Below are 21,056 nucleotides of genomic sequence, written 5' to 3'. Positions count from 1 at the left end.
TCATGCTCTGTCAGCAACTTTGTAATATTTTCTCTCCTTAATCTTTAGACCTTTTTTTTGTTGTTAATTTCCAGAAAAATTTAAATATCCTTCTACCTCTCTGATTTTATTTTTAAGAAAATTACTTCTGTCCACTTTCTTCACCATTCAAATAATTTATTCTTAATTATCCTTAAAATCTTAGTTTAAACATCACCTCCTTGGAGATGTTTTTTTTATTTGCTCCAGGGCAGGAAAGATATCCTTTTGTATTTGCTTATAGCACCTGCATTTAATTTTTTTTTCTAACATTTATCACAGTATAACAGTATATTTGCTACTAATGAATCTAGGGATCTTTCCAAATACCTTTGAATCAGTGACTCAAATCATTTTAGTCTAGCTGCAATTTTTGTGTGTGTGATTGCAAAGTAACGAAATTGATTTCAAGGTCAAGTTTGACTTCATGCCTTCCAAACTACCTTATTAAATGATGGGTGTTTGGGGAACATAGTGGTTGTATTTTTTCAGTCAGCAGTTTAATTTAGTGGCTGTTTGAGTCATTTGTCCATCTGGTAGCAAGCAGTAATCCTTAAAGCGTGTTCAGGAGAGGGAAAACCACTAGAATATATCATTTATTTTAATGCGTTTGTTTAATCAATTTTAAGGTTGTATAATTTTTGTAGAGTTCTCTGTTGGTAGTTTGAATTTAAATTAATAATGGATTTAGGCAAGTTATTTTACCTCTGAACATCTGATTTGTTATCTGAAAATGGTTTAACACAATAAACATCATAGAGCTTCTGTGAGGCTTAATAATATGTGTATATACACACATACATATGAATAATTTAGCTTAAAAGCTAAAACATTGTTTGGTATTATTATTACTATTAAGATGATTCAATAGTTGTATTCTTAGCTCTCATGATATCAATAACTATCATGAGCTAGTGAGGAAAGAATACTTTTGGTTAGAACCTAAAGAAATCAGAGTCCTGGGACAATAATTTTTCAAAAAATATTAAGTCTGCTGTTTTTCTGACATGTTTCAAAGAAAGAGAGGTTAATACAATTAAACTGTTTTGCTCTGGAATACAGGAAACTTGATTCTCCTTCTGAGCATTTAATTAATGTGATACATTAAAAAATTACAGCATTAAAATAATGCAAGGATTCAAGCAATTAGAAAATCAAGCAAGCTTTTTATACCTTGAATTATTGAGGTGCAATAAATCTGTTTTATAGGATATTGCCAATCTCAAATGGAGCTGAATTCTATATATTTAATAAGCATTCTTATATTTAGATCCTGTGAAACTAAATGACTTTTAAAGGTTTACATAAACCTATTCTTAGACATTTCATGGTTGAATGGCTCACTATCCTAGAATTGGCAAAAGTCTCTGTTGTGTGATCATGCATGTGTTGTGCATGCACATACACATGCAACACAGATACACATTCACCAGTTGATTATTTTATTGATTAAAGTGATAGGGTCAAAATAAAGCTGAATTGTTAGAGATTATCCATTCTCCTATTAAGAAAAAAAAAACAATATTCATAGCAATCGACCCACTCATGCTTATAAACAGTCTAATAAGCAAAGAATGTGTGAGAGATTTTATAACAGTTTGTTCAGTCTATGTAATAAACTTATCCCCATAAAATAAAAACAAATAACATTCAATTTTTAAAATTTATCCTGTTTTGTGTTTCTGTTTAAAAGCTCTTTTCCAAAGGATAATTTGATTTCTGTAAATCACAACCCTGCATTGGTTTAGTGCACTTTCCACTGTTGTTACTGCTTTCCAAAGACCTGTTACCTAGCAACTGCACGGAAGAAGTTTCTAGTATTTGAAATCATATAAGAGCTCAGAAAATACTGAGGCAGACTTTAAAAAAAGATTCTGACTTGTTAAAATGTAATTAACAATTTTATTTTCCATAAAGTAAAAGGGACTTGAAAACAGATTTGATTCATATGTATCTATAAACTTGTATCTTTAATTATAATCGCTCATCTTAATAGCCTTTACATTAAAAATAATAAATGTAGGGCGCCTGGGTGGCTCAGATGGTTGAGCGTCTGCCTTCGGCTCGGGTCGTGATCCCAGGGTCCTGGGATCGAGTCCCACATCGGGCTCCCTGCTCCTTGGGAGCCTGCTTCTCCCTCTGCTTCTCTCTCTCTCTCCCTCTGTCTCTCATGAATAAATAAATAAAATCTTAAAAAAAAAAAGTTAGCTGGAGAAAATAAAACTTTTAAAAATAAAAAAAATAAAAAATAAAAAAATAATAAATGTAACAATAAAAAAAAACAAGAATTCACATAATCCTACTATTTTAAAAGTCATAGTTTTTGAAAATTTGCCCACTCCTTGAGGTAGTTACTGTTAATAGTTTGATTCCTGCTCTTACATTTTTTTGTGCTTATTCAGACATGCATGTGAGCATATGAGCATACATGAAGAAATCAGCATTTCTATAAAACTAGGATTATGTTTTAATTCCAGAACAATAAATTTATGTTATATTGTTTTGCTACTTATATTTTTTAAATGTATTATTGGCATATCTCAAGATATGAGATGCATTATTTCAAGATAGTTTATTGAAGTCTTTGTTTTTAATAAGCATGATGTGAAGATATATACTTGTTTAGAATTCTGATCAGCATTTCATACTCATTGTCTACTTTTCTTCTCACAAAATCCTATGAGGGACATACTATTATTCACATTTAAAAAATAAGGCAAATTAGGCTCAGAGGGATCAATATTTGCCCATGGCACCACTCAGTGGTGACAACACTTGATCTCCAGTGCTCATGCTTTAACAGCAAGCCACAAACAAGAAGAATCTAAATCAAAACAAATACACAGAAACTTTAAAATGATAAGAAGAAGTTATGAGATGCACATAATTTTGAAAGACGAAATGCTTTCTTCAACAAGGGAGGGAAATTAGAAACCATAAAGAAAAAAATGGACCGATTTTATCATTGCTAAGGAGTTATCTCTGTCTGCATAATCAAAACTGAGCTTTTCCCATTATTTAGTCTCACCAACAAGAGGGGAAGAGTTTAGGGAAAATGTTTTTGTCCACCAAAAAATAATACAGAAGCTGGACAGACCTAGTCAGGAGAACATTTCTAACTGAAGGGATGCTGGAAAATATAATTTCTACCTGGGAAGCCATGCACCCAGCTAAAATTTGTGGATGGGTGAGAGGAAATAAGAGTTTCTATTACTGAAAGGAAGAAGGAGAAAATGAAAAAGAGTGATAATAGTTTCAGCCACAGTTCAAATCCTTATCCACCTAAGTATTCATGTACAATATTTTCCATATATATTGAGAAACTCATCCATTATTATGAAAAATACTCCACAGAGCTGTATCAATTATTGCATCCAACTTAAAGTCCAGGATATCTGGGTAATGCAAAGTCAGTTCTAGGTGTGGCTTCTCATGGTCTGGCCACACACACACTAATAAATCAGTTAGCTACCTCTACCCCCATCGCATATGAATATAAAATAGTGAAACAAGATAATTGTGATAAAATATTGATGTTTGGAAAAAGGAAGAAGTGGAAACACACAGCAGTCATTGGTCCATAGCAATGATGAAATCCTGTCAGACATGAATGGCAGAGACCTCATAAATTCCTTATTAGACACTCATTCTGCTCTTAGAGAATAACTCCTTCATGTTTTCATGTCTATTCAGAGATATTCTTTGTTCACTATTCTCTGTGGCCACAGAGGAAGTTCAAATTGGAGCAGATTTCTTTCATGCCTTTCCATGTGTCAGTAATTGTGCTCAAAGTTCTTCTCCAAGAACTTTCTTAAACCTGCCATATTTACTGGTTTTTGTTGCCCTGCTCATGTCTCCCTCTCGATTTTAATGGCAGCTACCTTGCCATCATCTAAAACAACTTTGAGTGGGAATGCAGCACTTTAATCTGATTCTTGCCACAGGCCTGGCTTTATTGGTTTGTGAGAAGTCTTAATGGAAAGCCTCTGATAAAGACTCTGAAAGAGTATCATCTCCTGCTATTTAGGGTACAGTTCACTTTTTCCAGATTCTTTCGTGGACAGTAGATTTAGCTTTCTAAATAATTATGCCCTGTAAATAATGCCCTGTTTAAGAGAGCTTTATTCCTTTCTCTCTCTGCTTGCGAAGTGATCAATTCTTACCTCAGGTCATCTCTCTTTATATACCGACTAATATCAGCAAGGTGCTGCCTACACACATTTGTATTCTTGTCCCTTCCAAACATTTTCCAGACATGTTTCCATAGATATGTTGTTTCTGCATACAGGGGAAAGGGGATAATAAGGAAAAATAGCGATTTCTGTTACAGATATAATTTTCCATTATGCATTTCAATATACTTAAATTTTCTATAACTTTGTCTTACATTTTTAATTAGAAAATTATCTGATAAAAATTGGCAGTTTGTGACTCAGAAATGTCCCAAAAAAGAAGGACAAGTAGTTGAAAAAAAAATTGAGCTGAGAAGCACTTGGTCTCCTTGTCTACTCACTCTTTCCAACACTGTATAATAGTTAGTGATATTGATATCCATGAAATGATTCTCTCAATGCCCTAGACTTGTGTACCTGTAATTTCCCTATTTTGAATGTTCTTGTTCACCATCCTATCTCAGCACTCACTTCCAGAGTGGTCATGTCATTACTTGTTAATGTGACCCCTCCATAATCTTTGTTCCTGGTGACCCTGTTTCTGACCATTGTTTCTTATCATTCCAGTTCACATCTCTAGTACAGAACTCCAACTATCATTTGACTACATTGGGACTTACAATTCATTGATTCTACCAAACGTTTACCACTATTGACAACTGCAGATACTGTTTTCTCTTAACCTGTTTGAATTCCATAGCACACCATTATAATCCACTATTTTAATTCAACCTCTGTTCATTGACCTTCTGTTCATTAGTGAGACTTGTTTGTCAGAAGTCATTGGTGGTGAATTCTCTCTCTTCTTGACAGAAGATGGTGTTTACTTCCATGCATTTAAATGTGGTCTGAAGAAACAAAATAAACAAAATAAACAAACCTGCAGACTATTCCTACTGTAAATTCATGATCCTTGATTTCTTGGGGTCCAGGAGCTGCCAAACATCTTTCTATGTTTCACTATTCTGTTTCCTCTTCCACTCTCTTAAACAGCTATGCCGTATTTTCTCCTCTTATTTCCAACCTCTTCTTTAATCATTTCCACCAATTTCACAAAGAAAATAGAACCATAGGAAGAAAAACAAAATGTTCATGAACTTCCACCAACACATCTACCTACCAACCTGCATGTACAACCACATGTTTTACCTCCTCTTCTGTTATTATAAATGAGCAATTTTAGCAGCAGTGTGGCTAAGAAAAATCATGAAAAGGTGGTATGGCATGTTAGTAAGGTTACCCAAATTCTGCCAGTGTATGAATGACATTTTAATTTGAAATATATGGATTAATGGAAGGTCATTAATCTATTTGGCTAAACAAATAGCACTGTCCAGTTATTGGTGATAACGGAAATGTTCCATATTTACATTGTCTGATACTGTAGGCAGTTACCACAAATGTTATTGGGCACTTTACTGTTGTTAAAAGATAGCTAGTAAGATGGAGGAACTGAACTTTTATTTGTATTTTAATTTATTTAAATTTAAATGGCTATATGTGCAATGGCAACTCTAATTGGACAGCACAGTTTTGGAAGGGTAATAGACTGCTGAGGAGTTGGAAGACATGAAAAGCAATTAAGAAGCTCTTGCATTTGTCTAGGTAAGAGATAATCATAGTTTGAATAAAGATTCACAATCCCTTAGCTATAATTCTAAAATCCAGAATATTCTGGAAAAAAAAAAGGAAAGGAAAGAAAGGAAGGGAGGAAGGAAGGGAGGGAGGAAGGAAGGAAGGAAGGAAGGAAGGAAGAAAAAAAAAGAAGAAAGGAAAGAAAGAAAGGAAAGAAAGAAAAGAAAGAAAGAAAGAAGAAAGGAAGGAAAAAAAAAGAAGGAAAGAAGGAAAAGAAAGAAAGGAAGGAAGAAGAAAGAAAGAAAGAAAAGAAAGAAGGAAGGAAGGAAAGGAAGGAAGGAAGGAAGGAAAGAAAGAAAGAAAGAAAAAGAAAGAAAGAAAGAAAAAGTATTTCTGCTGGTGGTGAAATCTGATCTGACCTGAAATTAATTTGGTAGCAATCCCCATACTGAATTTTACTTTTTGCCTTAGTATTCACATATTTAGCTGCAGAAATAATAGTATGTTAAAGCATAGGCTGCTCCCTAGATGTATTACATAGGGTCTGGTAGATGAAGCACATTACCTTTCTAAAATCTAAAAAAAAATAGTAATAATTCTAAAAGCTGATATCCGGCCCTTAAGAATTATGGATAAGGATTGAAAGCTTGTAGCAAGTAGGGACAGTAGAATGGAGGTGGGAAAGGTGGGAAAGACAGAGAAGATTTTAGTGGCATGATCAATAAACCTTGGCTGTCATATGACATTGAGAAATGAGGGGCAAAGTAGCAGTACTTAACTGACTCTACCACCCAGGTGCCTCTATGTGTTCACTCTGTAGTTATCCAACTCACCTACAAATTCAAACTTCTATTTATTAATGTAGCTAAAACTATTTTCTTTTTCTTATTATGTTGTGTTAGTCACCATACAGTACATCATTAGTTTTTTATGTAGTATTTATGATTCATTGTTTGCATATAACACCAACTTCCCCATGCAATATGTGCCCTCCTTAATACCCATCACTAGGCTAACCCATTCCCCCACCCCCCTCCCCTCTAAAGCCCTCATTTGTTTCTCGGAGTCCATAGTCTCTCATGGTTCACTTCCCCCTTCGATTTCCCCCCTTCATTTTTCCCTTCCTTCTCCTAATGTCCTCCATGCTATTCCTTATGTTCCACAAATAAGTGAATCCATATGATAATTAACTTTCTGTGCTTGACTTATTTCACTTAGCATAATCTCCTCCAGTTCCATCCATGTTGTTGCAAAAGTTGGGTATTCATCCTTTCCAATGGCTGAGTAATATTCCATTTTATATATGGACCACATCTTCTTTATCCATTCATCTATTGAAGGGTATCTTGGCTCTTTCCACAGTTTGGCTATTGTGGAAAATGCTGCTATGAACATTGGGGTACATACGGCCCTTCTTTTCACTACATCTGTGTCTTTGGGGTAAATACCCAGTAGTGCAATTGATGGGTCATAGGGTGGGTCTATTTTTAATTTTTTGAGGCATGTCCACACTGTTTTCCAAAGTGGCTGTACCAACTTGCATTCCCACCAACAGTATAAGAGGGTTTCCCTTTCTCCACAACGTCTCCAACATTTTGTTTCTTGCCTTGTCAATTTTTGCCATTCTAACTGGTGTAAGGTGGTATCTCAATGTGGTTTTGATTTGAATTTCCCTGATGGCTAATAATGATAATGAACATTTTTTCATGTGTCTCTTAGCCATTTGTATGTCTTCTTTGGAGAAGTGTCTGTTCATGTCTTCTCCCCGTTTTTTGACTTGATTATTTGTTTTTTGGGTGTTGAGTTTCAGAAATTCTTTTTAGATTTTTGGATATCAGCTCTTTGTCTGTAGTGTCATTTGCAAATATCTTCTCCCATTCTGTGGGTTGCCTCTTTGTTTTGTTGACTGTTTCCTTTGCTGTGCAGAAACTTTTTATCTTGATGAAGTCTCAAAAGTTCATTTTCGCTTTTGTTTCCCTTGCCTTTGGAGAAGTGTCTTGAAAGAAATTGCTGTGGCTGATGTTGAAGAGGTTACGGCCTATGATCTCCTCTAGGATTTTGATGGATTCCTGTCTCACATTGAGGTCTTTCATCCATTTTGAGTTTATCTTTGTGTATGGGTGTTAAAGAATGGTCGAGTTTCTTTCTTCTGTATATAGCTGTCCAATTTTCCCAGCACCATTTGTTGAAGAGACTGGATTTTTTCCATTGCATATTTTTTCCAGCTTTGTCAGAAATTATTTGACCATGGAATTGATGGTTCATATCTGGGCTCTCTATTCTGTTCCATTAGTCTATGTGTCTGTTTTTGTGCCAGTAGCATGCTGTCTTGGTGATCACTGCTTTGTAATATGCTATGCCCCCAGCTTTGTTTTTCTTTTTCCACATTTCCTCAGTGATTCGGGGTCTTTTCTGATTCCATACAAATTTTAGACTTGTTTGTTCCACCACTTTGAAAACTGTCATTGGAATTTTGATTGGGATGGTGTTGAAGGTATGGATTTCTCTGGGTAGCATAGACATTTTAACAATGTTTATTCCGATCCATGAGCATGGAAGATTTTTCCATCTTTTTGTGTCTTCTTCAATTTCTTTCATGAGTGTTCTGCAGTTCCTAGGGTGTAGATCCTTTACCTCTTTGGTTAAGTTTATTCCAAGGTATCTTATGGTTTTTGGTGTTATTGTAAATGGAATCGATTCTCTAATTTCTCTTTCTACAATCACATTGTTAGTGTATAAGAAAGCAACTGATTTCTGTGCATTGATTTTGTATCCTGCCACAGTACTGAATTGCTGTATGAGTTTTAGTAACTTGGGGGTGGAGTCTTTTGAGTTTTCCACATAAAGTATCATGTCATCTGCGAAGAGAGAGAGTTTGACTTCTTTGCCAATTTGAATACCTTTTATTTCTTTTTGTTGTCTGATCGCTGTTGCTAGGACTTCTAGTACTATGTTTAACAATAGTGGCGAGAGTGGGCATCCTCATCATGTTCCTGATCCTAAGGGAAAGACTCTCATCTTTTCCCAATTGAGGATAATATCACTGTGGGTTTTTCATAGATGGATTTTATGAACTTTATGAAAAGACTCTCATCTTTTCCCAATTGAGGATAATATCACTGTGGGTTTTTCATAGATGGATTTTATGAACTTGAGGAATGTTCCCTCTATCCCTATACTCTGAAGAGTTTTAATCAGGAAAGGATGCTGTATTTTGTCAAATGCTTTTTCTGCATCAATTGAGAGGACCATATGGTTCTTCTCTCTCCTCTTATTAATGTGTTCTATCACAGCGATTGATTTGTGAATGTTGAACCACCCTTGCATCCCAGGGTTAAATCCCACTTGGTCGTGGTGGATGATCTTTTTAATGTACTGTTGGATCCTATTAGCTAGGATTTTGTTGAGAATTTTGCCATCCATATTCATCAGGGATATTGGTCTGAAATTCTCCTTTTTGATGGGGTCTTTGCCTGCTTTGGGGATCAAGGTAATGCTGGCCTCAGAGAATGAGTCTGGAAGCTTTCCTTCTGTTTCTATTTTTTGAAACACCTTAAGGAGAATAGGTATTATTTCTTCTTTGAATGTTTGGTAGAATTCCCCAGGGAGTCCATCAGGCACTGGATTCTTGTGTTTTTTGGGGGGAGTTTTTGGTCACTGCTTCAATCTCGTTATTGGTTATTAGTCTATTCAGGTTGTCAATTTCTTCCTGTTTCAGTCTTGATAGTTTATAGGTTTCTGGGAAGGCATCCATTTCTTCCAGATTCCTTAATTTATTGGCATATAGTTGTTGATAATAATTTCTAATAATTGTTTCTATTTCCTTGGTGTTAGTCGTGATCTCTCCCCTTTCATTCGTAATTTTATTAATTTGGGTCCTTTCTCTTTTCTTTTGGAATATTATGGCCAGTTGTTTATCGATCTTATTGATTCTTTCAAAGAACCAGATTCTAGTTTCATTGATATGCTCTACTGTGTTTCTGGTTTCTAATTCATTGATCTCTGCTCTAATCTTAATTATTTCTCTTCTAATGCATGGCTTAGGTATCATTTGTTGCTTTTGCTCTAGTTCTTTAAGGTACATAGTTAGTTGGTGAATTCGGGATTTTTCTATTTTTTTTTTTTTTTTGAGTGAGGCTTGGATGGCTATGTATTTCCCCCTTAGGACAGCCTTTGCACTATCCCATAGGTTTTGGACCAATGTGTTTTTGTTCTCATTGGTTTCCATGAATTGTTTTAAGTTCTTCTTTGATTTCCTGTTTGATCCAAACATTCTTGAGCAGAGTAGTCTTTAGCTTCCAAGTGTTTTAATTTCTTTCAAATTTTTTCTTGTGATTGAGTTCCAGTTTTAAAGCATTATGGTCTGAGAATATGCAAGGAATAATCTCAATCTTTTGGTATTGTTTGAGACCTGATTTGTGACCCAGTATGTGGTCTATTCTGGAGAAAGTTCCATGTGCGCTTGTGAAGAATGAGTATTCTGTTGTTTTAGGGTGGAATGTTCTGTATATATCTATGAGGTCCATCTGGTCCAGTGTATGTTTCAAAGCTCTTGTTTCTTTGTTGATTTTCTGCTTAGATGATCTGTCTATTGCTGAGAGTGGAGTATTGAAGTCTCCTACAATTAATGTATTATTATCAATATGACTCTTTATTTTGGATAAAGTTAACAGTTGGCTTATGTAGATGGCTGCTCCCATGTTTGGGGCATAGCTACTTACAATTTTTTGATCTTCTTGTTGGATAGAGCCTTTAAGAATGGTATAGTGTCCTTCTGTGTCTCTAAGTACACTCTTTAGCTTAAAATCTAATTTGTCTGACATAAGAATTGCTACCCCAGCTTTCTTTTGAGGTCCGTTGGCATGGAGGATGGATCTCCATCCCTTCACTTTCAGTCTGGATGTATCTTTAGGTTCAAAATGAGTCTCTTGTAGACAGCATATAGGTGGGTCCTGTCTTTTTGTCCAATGTGCAACCCTGTGCCATTTTATGGGAGCTGTTCACGTTGAGAGTGATTATTGAAAGATATGATTTTTATTGTCATCATGTTGCCTGTGAAGTCCTTGTTTCTATAGATTGTCTCTGTAAATTTCTGTCCTATATCACTCTTGGGGTCTTTCTCTTTTTATAGAACCACCCTCAATATTTCTTGCAGGGCCAGCTTAGTGGTCACATATTCTTTCATTTTCTGCTGGTCCTGGGAGCTCTGTATCTCTCCATCCATTCTAAATGAAAGCCTTGCTGGATAAAGTATTCTTGGCTGCACGTTCTTCTCATTTAGTACCCTGAATATTCTTCCCAGAACTTGCTGGCTTGCCGGGTCTCTGTGGATAGGTCTGCTGTTATTCTGATGTTCCTTCCTCTGTATGTAAGGAATCTCTTCACCCTAACTGCCCTTAAGATGGCTTCCTTGGTTCTAAGAAATGGTAGTTTTACTATCACATGCCAGGGCGTTGGTCTGGTCTCCTTGATCTTGGGAGGGAAATGCTTGTTTCACTCCCCAGATTAAGGAAGTTCTCAGCTACAATTTGCTCAAATATATCTTCTAGTCCTCTCTCTCTCTCCACTCCCTCAGGGATCCCAAAATTCTGACATTGGAACGTTTCATGGCATCACTTATTTCTCTAATTGTTTTCATGGATTTTAAGCTGTTTGCTTCAGGCCTCCTCCTGTTCCTTCTTTTCTATCAGTTTGTCTTTTAGATCACTAATTCGTTCTTCTGCCTCATTTACCCTAGCTCTTAGAGTGTCTAGATTGGATCTCATCAATAGCATTTTTAAGTTTGGCCTGATTAGCTCTCATTTCTGCCCTTAGAGAATCTATGTTGCCATTAATGGTTTTCTCCAGCCTACCTATTGTCTTCATAACTGTTACCCTGAAGTCTATTTCTGACATCTTATATCCCTATCCATTTGTTCTGTGGCATAGGTCACAGTCTCTGAGTCTTTCCTATTTTGGGGTTCCTCCTCTTAGTCATTCTGTTGAGGGGTGATTGAGGGAATGAGGGCCCAAATTATTGACCACCACCCAAGCCAGATGCACCTGTTTTATAGGGATGTTAGGGTTGTTCACCTCTTGTTCTTCCAGCCTGTCTTCTGGGGGAGGAGCAATGCCATGCTGTTACTCAGGCAACTCTGTTTGGGCAGAGTTGCCCTGGCCCCTGTGGGGGAGGATGGTCTCAGGGAAAACTGTTTTTTGGGGTCTTTTGTTCTGGCTGTTTTACCTGGCGGCTTTCCATGTCTCTTCTGAGAGTCAGAGCAGAAGTGATCATATCCAAACCTGTGCCTCAGAACAGAGAGATTGCAGTCTGTGCTTCAGTGAGTTCTCCAGGTCACACTGTCTCCATTTCTATCTGTGCTGCTAAAAACTGCAGCGTCCTGGGCTGTGCACCCCTCAGCAGCAACCCCAGTCCTCTCTTCCAGGTCCAGATATGTCTCTGCCCTTTGTGCTTCTAAAACCGCAAGCCACCCCCAGTTTGCAGGTACATCTGTACAGCTCCAGGTTTCAGTGCGGAGGAGGGTCTCGCTACTGGTCTGCAAGTCTGTGCCTGTTCCCCAGCATGGGAGGCTGTTGCGCTCCTGTGTTATTTCACCTTCCCAGCTCAAACGCTTACGACAGCTTCCTCCCCCTTCCGTTTATCTTCCGATATCTGCCTGTGGAATCACAGCTCCCCACTTCATACCTTGAGATCAACCTCCAGAGATATTCTGTTTGTAGAGATCCAGATATATCTTCTTATATCTCAGGCTGATTTTGTGGGTGTTCAGAGTGGTCTGGTAGATATCCAGCTCAATTCAGAGGACCAGTTGAAATAGGGTCCCCTATTCCTCCACCATCTAAAACTATTTTCTGGGAGTATTTATTTTCTTGGTACTTTACACATTGTCTTTATTTCTAATACCAGCTATAATTGTTTACTTGGGAAAAGACTTTATTTTTTCCACAAAGTAAACAATATCTTAATCACCTCTCTAAATTATTACTTCTGTGGAAAATTGGATATCTGGTATCTGTGCCCTCATCGCTGTATGAAAGTAATGGACGTGGGCTGAGTAGCATCACCTCCCTTTAATGTGGCCTGCAACCTCTCGTGTGCCACTATCTTTAGTACACTCTATTGTTTTTATGTCACTGACTTCAGTTGCCATTTATTATCTTTCCTGATTGAATTCTATCATCTTTTGCGTTTATGACTGTAGGTCTTGCGGTCAAAGTACAATTTAAATTTAAATGTATATTAGCATTAGTTTTTATTGCCTGATATTATAGTTATTTTGATTGTACAAAACCTATTACTGTTATATAAATGTTATCTACCATATCGTTTAATAATTCTGTGTGCTGTGTGACTATGAATTTGATAAATCTATAATGCTTTAAATCAATACTACTGCATTTCATACCATAGAATTATCAAAATTAAAGGAGACTTTATACAATTTCTGATTTGTTTTCCAGACTGCTCCTCCAATCTACCTCTCACCTCCTTGTAAAGATGAAGCATAGGAAAATTAAACATTTTGCCAAAGGCTGCCAATTTCATTAAAGACAGAACTGGGGCTAAGATCCCCTTCCCTCTTGGTCACTTAACTCATAATCTAGTACTCTCTCTCATTTTTCCTGGGGCAAATTGCACATGTAAAAACATCTCGAAGACAAGTGTGTTTATGTGGAAACTTCTGTAATTTTATTTCCTGTTTTATTTTTCATATTATTTGGAAATAGTACTCTCCCATGGTAAATTATTCTAATTTACCTATTTTATTTCAAACAGATCATGTTGTTTGTGAAGAAGAGTTTAAATACGCCATGTTAGCTTTAAACTGTATATGCCCGGCAACATCTACACTTATTACACTACTGGTTCATACCTCTAGAGGGCAGTAAGTATGTGTTTTCTTTAAGATAATGCATTTTAAATTATTAAAAAAAATAATATAAGTGCAGTTATGTGCTTTAGAAGTACAGTAGCCAAGGTATACAGCTAGATATGTACCTGTACTTGTGTTTGTGTGAGTTATCTTCATCTGACAGACAGATGTATAGATATATAGATGGACAGACAAATACAGACCGGTTAAGGGGCCGGGGGGGGTGGTCTAAGACATATAAAAAATTGGCAGTTATTTGCTGTCTTTTCTAACTAATTCTGAGGTAATTTGTTTCATCCTAAATTCTAAGTGTCTACATCATTTGTTAGGTCTAGTATTAGGGCACTGTTTCTATTTTCAAGATACTTAGCAAATAAAACTTTAAAAAACAGGATGATGACAATCATTAGTATGAGATCTTAAAACCATTTTTTTCTATTCCTGAGGTGAGTCTTTATTTCAAAACTATATGTATATGATTGACCTCAAAATTAAAATTTTATAATTATTATAAAATTAGCAAGTAGTATAAAAGAAATCATTTTTTAATTTACATTTCAAGGTAGATGAGGGAAAATTATATCATCAGACCATTTTGTTCTATGAGAGAGTTTGTATTTGACTTGGATGATCAAGGAAAATATAATCAGTGAACACAATCCCCACCTTATTTGAAGAGACAAATCTTACATTGTATTTCATACCTTTTCCTAGTCCTTACTTGCTATTTTAGACAAAATGTTGATTTTCTAAGTAAATTTTACTGTGGTGGTTGTGGATATGATTATTTAAATTTAGTGAGTTAATTGATAGTTATTTAAGTGAAGTGTCAAATCAAATCAAGAAGAAGGAAAATTCTTTTTGGGGATTTATTTTTTAATTTTTAAATTTTTTTAATTTTTTGGGATTTAGTACTAGATGGAGTAGGCTGCTAATTGGAAAGTAGCAAATACCCTACAGTATTTTCAGGTAGATTTTACTCCCTTACTTTTAATTGTGTCTCTGCTCTATTGAGATAGTAAGATTTTCCGAGGAGTAATTTTCTTAAGGTTCTCAGTGAAAATATTTCTATTCTATGCATTTACAAAACTTTAATTTGTGCAATGGAAAAGATGTAACAGAATTATGAATAAATTGTTTTTCTTTGGAGAAAATATGCTGCATTTTGATGAAATTAAATAAAATACTGAAAATGACATTAACACCAATTAATGGAACATTCATAGAACTCATCACAAGGTTCATTATTTTGCCATGCCCTCTTTGTCATAGACGTATAACTTTAGAACTGAATATCTAGTCTCGTTTTATTGTTGTAGAAATGATAAAAATGAGGCTCATCATTAATTATACTGGTTAAATTGCACTGTTCAAGTCCTAGTAAATATTACTTATTGGCATACAATATTGCCCTAGTGAACAACCTGCACTTGATATAAGTTTAAAAAACATTTCAGCAATCCGTAAAATACGACTTTTCCCAACATACTTTAATGAATTTTACCTTACTAAAAGAGAAAGTAATGTTTTTGAAGACATTGTTACCACATAATTAAGGATTTTCCATGATTAAGATTGACCAGCAAAATTACTTCACATCTAAGTGTCACAATAAATGCTGTAGTCCACCAGAATAACTTTATTGAGCCATAATTCATATACCATACAAATCACCCATCTATAGCATATAATTTAATGTTCCTTGGCATATTCACAGACTTGTGGAAACATCACCACTATCTAACTCCTGAATCGTTTCATCACTCCATTTTATAAATCCAAAGTCTGGGGCACAGCATCTAGAGCAACATGTCTGACTCAACAGTACACCTAGTTCATTCCATTTTTTTTTTTTAATTCTAACATTTTTAGCTGTAGGACATAATCCTCAAGATGCTCTCCTTGTAATCACAAAACACCTCCTTTGCTTTAGGCTATTCTCCCTCTAAGTAGGAAGAAGGGGAATGACAAAGGGGCACAGTATTGCCAACCGGGACTATTTAAAACTTTCCGTGAAGTCCAACCATTGCCTCTTAACCTCTTAAGAAACAGTTATATTTTGCATATTAGAATATGAGCTTGATTCTAGCTATGTCTGTTAGCAATGTAAGTAATCTAAATTAAAAAAATCTGTGTCCACACCTATGTCTATATACATATATACACATTTATTTAAAATTATATGCGTACTTTTTTATGATAATTAGATTATGTATCATAAGAATAAAATATAAATCAAAGGATCTTATCTGGGGGTATACTGATTCATGCAAATAATTGTGAAAGCCTAAGTTTTATATGTAAAATGCAAAGGTCATTGTTTCTTATTAGAGAGAGAGCTCAAATCTGGTGATTGCTAACTTGGCACTATTAAAAAATATTAGTATATCTGTAGTATAGTTGTTAATTAATATTACTTTTTGATAGTTGGCCCTTTACCTGAATTTTAATGTATTATCAGTGAGCCAAAACCAAACATATTATTATAAAATACATGATTCAGAAACTTCTCTCATTAAAATAGCAACTAAAATTGGACTTTCTGGGAACTGCATAACCTAATCACAACTAAAATTCCCTCTGTTTGGTAGTGTTCATGCTGTAAATGGGGCTCATAAATTTAGGGAGGAAATGTGACAGAGATAAAAGATCACCCATTCTGGCAGCTTGAAATGGTTGACTCACTAACTGGCAAAGTTAACTAACACTGAGCCAATTACATATTCCATTTCATTCTCGATCATTTTATATGGAAAATTTGAGATAATAATTTTCTCATCCATTACTTTATTCATTTACTTGACAATTATTTATTGAATGCTTACCTTGTGACAGAACCATTCCAGGTGTTGTGGTTTCAACAAGGAAACCAATAGAAAAATTCCAGCTGTCCTGAAGCTTTTATTACAATTGGGGAGACAGATCAAAAATAAATAAGTAAAATATATCTCAGATAGACACATCTGATGATCTGAGAAATGGCAGATAGACCAGTGGAGCTAGAATGGAAGGATGAGAAAGGGAGTAAAAGCTGAGATCTGACAGGGAAACAATGGTCTTCTAGGCCATTAGAAGGGTGGTGCCCAGCACTCTCAAATGAAAAATCATTGAAAGATTCTGAGCTGAAGAGTGATAAAATTTGAATAAGAGTTACAAACACATTGGCTTCTTGGTTGAGCAAAAGCGATTAAGAGATTATGGGATTAAGAGAAATTAAGCCTTGTCTTGGGCAGAGGCACAAGAATGGAAGTGATTAGAAGTGCTCAGATTCTAGATGTATTTTGAAGGTTTTGTTGTCAGGAATTGTTGATTAGATGTGGGGTGGAACAGAAGGAGAAGAGTCTAGCATGACTGCAAATTTTTGGACAGAGCCACCAGAAGAATATAATGGTGATTTACTGCAGTGAAGAAGACCAGGGAAGATCAGGATTTTTATTTTATTTTATCAGGATTTTTATTTTAAGGTACTTGTTAGACTCCCAAAATTGTGTCTAATATACAGTCTGGAGCTTAGCTACACTGATGATAGAAATTTGGCTGTCATCTGCATATGGAACACTTTAAACCATGAAAGTGGATGAAATCACTTCACAGGATGGTTTTGAGGATTATGTACAGCCATACCAGACCATAATAGGTAGGTACTCTTTAGTTCTCTCATTGGCTCTATTTATGTGTTATCAAGTGAGTCAGATTCTATATGCATCAAAATCATTTTTTTTTAATTTGGTGTCAGAGATACTTTGAGGGTGGCAGGAAAGATGCTTTAAAGACAAATGCAGATCACCCATCATATATGTATTTGTGATGGGGAAGACTCAGGCCATGCACACATGTGATTTATATTTAAATTAGAATATGTTCGTAATTTCATTTGGATATTTTTTGGAACAAAGAATGACATGAATGAACAAATATATATCAAAATGTTTCCAAGCAATAAACAGTGAAGGTATATATCTCACCATGGCCAATCTTTCGAATCACCGTCTTAAGTATTACAGAGATTAGGATTAAATATATTTTGAAAAGGATGACTCAAGTATGTACAATGTAAGGCATTTTACTCTCCAGCAGTATATTATTTAGTCATGGAAGATTTCTCAGGAGAAAGCCAAGTAGAGTTATAGGAGGTATACAATTATTTTGTCTTCTTAAAAGATACAAGTTTTGAGATGCCTCAGTTAGTTAATGTCTGCCTTCGGCTGAGGTCATGATCTCAGGGTCCTGGGATCGAGTCTCACATCAGGTTCCTTAATCAGCAGGGAGCCTACTTCTCCCTCTGTCTGCCACTGCCCACTGCTTGTGTGCTTGCTCTCTCTCTCTCTGACAAATAAATAAATGAAATCTTAAAAAAAAAAATACAAGTTTTCGGTGACCTTTTCAAAGTTTGTTTGGAAGAAATACATTATAAAAAATAATTTAAATAAGAAAATTATTAAATGCAGTAAAATTATTTTTAAAATGTAGCAGAAGACATAAAGATAAAGACAGATATTCGAGAAAATGGTTAAGTTATATAAATGTAAGCAGGTAACAGTTGCTGGCAGTTTCAGATTTCATAATATATTATTACAATATATTGCAATAATTTTCTTTTGATTTACATGGCCACAAAAAAGGAGGCTTCAAATAGAAATCAGTTTGTATATGATATAAATATGTATCTTAAGTATTTTGGATGAGTGAAAAGATGTAAGAATTCCAAGGCTACATTCCATAAATATATATTAGAAGTAAGGGGAAAGCAAAGTTGCTTTTATACTTTAGTAAAATCAATTTCAAAAAGTTGCAATTTTGTAAATATGTTCCTCAGGGTGGTTATTTCATAAGAAGCCCTCCATTAAGTTACCAGGGTGAGTGTGTTATTTTCATCAATGGGATCTGGAAACTGCAGATTTGGGGATTGCTGCAATGCTTTTTGTAAAATGAAAATTTAACACTATTAAGTTTTGTCTGTTGTTTTCAATGTAATTGTTCTCTTTTAAAATAGAAGAACACCTTCATTTGTGGTTATTTCCTTAGCTTGCAAAATTTTATCATACCTCTAACCACATGCAAAGTGTTTGTAAAATTGTAGAGAGACAGTCTTGTTCAAATTTCTGTCATGAGCATTATAATTGTGTACATTTAAATTTAAGTGAAATTTAGGCTTTCTCAAATAACTGTTTCACCACAGGTTGCTTAATAGTTTTGGGAAATCTTCAACCATAGTAGAAACACATTAAGCCAAATGCACTATAATTAATTTTTTTGTGTGGTATATAAATAGTGGTTCTCTTATTTCATATCATTGCCAAATTTGTGTTCCAAGGCACAATTAATAATGCTTTTGGATGGAAGTTAATAATTTTCCTGAAAAGTAAAATTATGTACTCAAGTAAGATTGGGAAATGATGGATAACACATTACATTTTTAATGGCCTACTTTTAGTCTTTTTATTTGAACCAAATTTAGACTCACAGAAAATTTACAAAAATAATACAGGGAGTTCCTACATACCCTTCCCATATAAACTTCCCTTAATGTTTATATCTTACAGTATCATAGCACAGTTATCAAAATGACAAATTAACATTGGTATAATACAATTGACTAAATTATTGGCCTAAATGAATTTCACCAGTTGTATCATTAATATCCCTTTTCTGTTCAAGGATCTTCTCCAAGATCCTGCATTGCATTTAGTTGTTATTTCTCCTAATCCTCCTCCAATCGGTGGCAGTTCCTGTAGGTAAGATTGGAAATCAGTATAAACTCATGACTTTTAATGCATATATATATCAAAGATAGACACAAATTTAGATCTGTGTCTGTATGGGCCTGTAAGTATATACAAATATAATTCCTAGCTCTGTTTACTGAGAGAGCAATGACAGCTCAGTAGCACTTAGCACATTTAAGGCTCACATCTTGGTCACTAAACACAATTCTCTAATAAAAACATCCAGGGCTCCTTGGGGTATTGGCTGAATCCAGGATACAGGCAGGGAATGTGTAAGAGGAGTCTGGAAAAATCCTGTCGTTCCACAAAGTAAGGAGTTGCTCTGAAGAGTGTGGGGTTTTGTCAAAATAACACAATAAATAACCTGAAGGTGTTCCTAACAAGCTAAGATGGCACAATTTCAGAAACTAAATAAATAATGATAACATTCAATTTTAACATAAAATCAAGTAAATACACTGATGTAAGTAAGCAATGAATAAATAAATAAGTGGGGAAGAAGCATAGCTCTTTCTTACCAAAGAATTACAACTAATAATGTGGAAGGAAAGAGAGAAATAGGAAGTCATCATTAGACAAGCAATTGTCGTAGACACAATCCTCCAAGGGGTGCTAGTATTAGCGGGTGAATGTTTAAGGAGAGCCAGGATCATTGTGTGGTCTCAACATGTCTGTCTATAATATTTAATAACTATGAAAGGAAAAATTATAATTTTATAGTGAAGTAACCTGACAGACACGGTCTTAATCAAGAGACAAAGGAAAACATTGCCAATAAAAAGAGATGTCAACATCATGTAATCCCTATGATGTGCTAAGAAGTACATGACAAAAAAAAAAAAGAAGTACATGACAAAATTTCTTTGGTATTCTTGCCAGTATTTTCTGATTATGAGGAAACACCTAGACGCACCAGTATTGAGAACATCTTACAAAATAACTGACCAGTACTCTTCCAGATGCCAAGGTGGTGAAAGACAAGGAAAGCCCGAGGAATTAAATATTTATTTTTAAACATTTTAGTCAGCTTTATTTGAGAGTGATTTGAATATTTTAAATAGTATTTTGACTGGAGGAATTCTCCAGACAAAATCATCGGAAAAAAGTATATCTGGAGAAAACAAAGAGCTATCTTGTTTTCAATATTTCAATATTTCAATATTTCAAAATTTCAAAATTTCAATATATTTCAATATTTCAAAACAAAGAGACAATATTTTGTTATATCTTTTTTTTTAAGTAAGTTCTTTACCCCAAGGTGTGAGGCTGGAACTCACGACCCTAAAATCAAGAATGGCATGCTCTACCTCCTGAGCCAGCCAGGCGCCCATTTTGTTGTATCTTTGAACCTAAGCAAAACTATAGGGATCTGCACTAGACCATGTGGAAGGCTTCATTGTTTCTCTGATCTCAGATGAAAATTAACCATGAGACTTCTCTTGTCTATTGTATTCCAACATCTGGGGAGTCCCTATTTTAAACACTATGATGAGGGAAAAGGAAAATCGAATGTCTTTTACCATCTCCAGAAAAAGGACGGAAACAAGGGAGGGAAGCATGGACAGAGGTAGAGATGAGAAGTGTTGGAGAGTTTTTCTCCTTTATAATACTGAGCTGGTCACAGAGAGCCCAGGGAATCAGTTGCCATGAGAAAGGAGGAGAAAGTTTCTTAAAAGTAACAGATCAGGGGCGCC

General features: G+C 35.2%; 1 protein-coding gene across 3 annotated transcripts in view; it reads left to right on the top strand.

Moving 5' to 3' along the window:
• The window catches only part of KCNT2 (potassium sodium-activated channel subfamily T member 2), a 362,885-nt gene that overhangs the window by 218,652 nt on the left and 123,177 nt on the right, over positions 1-21,056 (top strand). For all 3 annotated transcript variants that reach the window (XM_027613976.2, XM_027613975.2, XM_027613974.2), the window contains exon 14: positions 13,540-13,648. In XM_027613976.2, coding sequence (XP_027469777.1) covers positions 13,540-13,648 — 109 coding nt within the window. The remainder of the gene's footprint in view (positions 1-13,539; positions 13,649-21,056) is intronic.

This window comes from Zalophus californianus, chromosome 10 (assembly GCF_009762305.2).
Source record: "Zalophus californianus isolate mZalCal1 chromosome 10, mZalCal1.pri.v2, whole genome shotgun sequence".
Classification (NCBI taxonomy): domain Eukaryota; kingdom Metazoa; phylum Chordata; class Mammalia; order Carnivora; family Otariidae; genus Zalophus; species Zalophus californianus.
The sequence above is the reverse complement of the archived record's forward strand: the minus strand, read 5'-3'. Positions and strand labels throughout refer to the sequence as shown.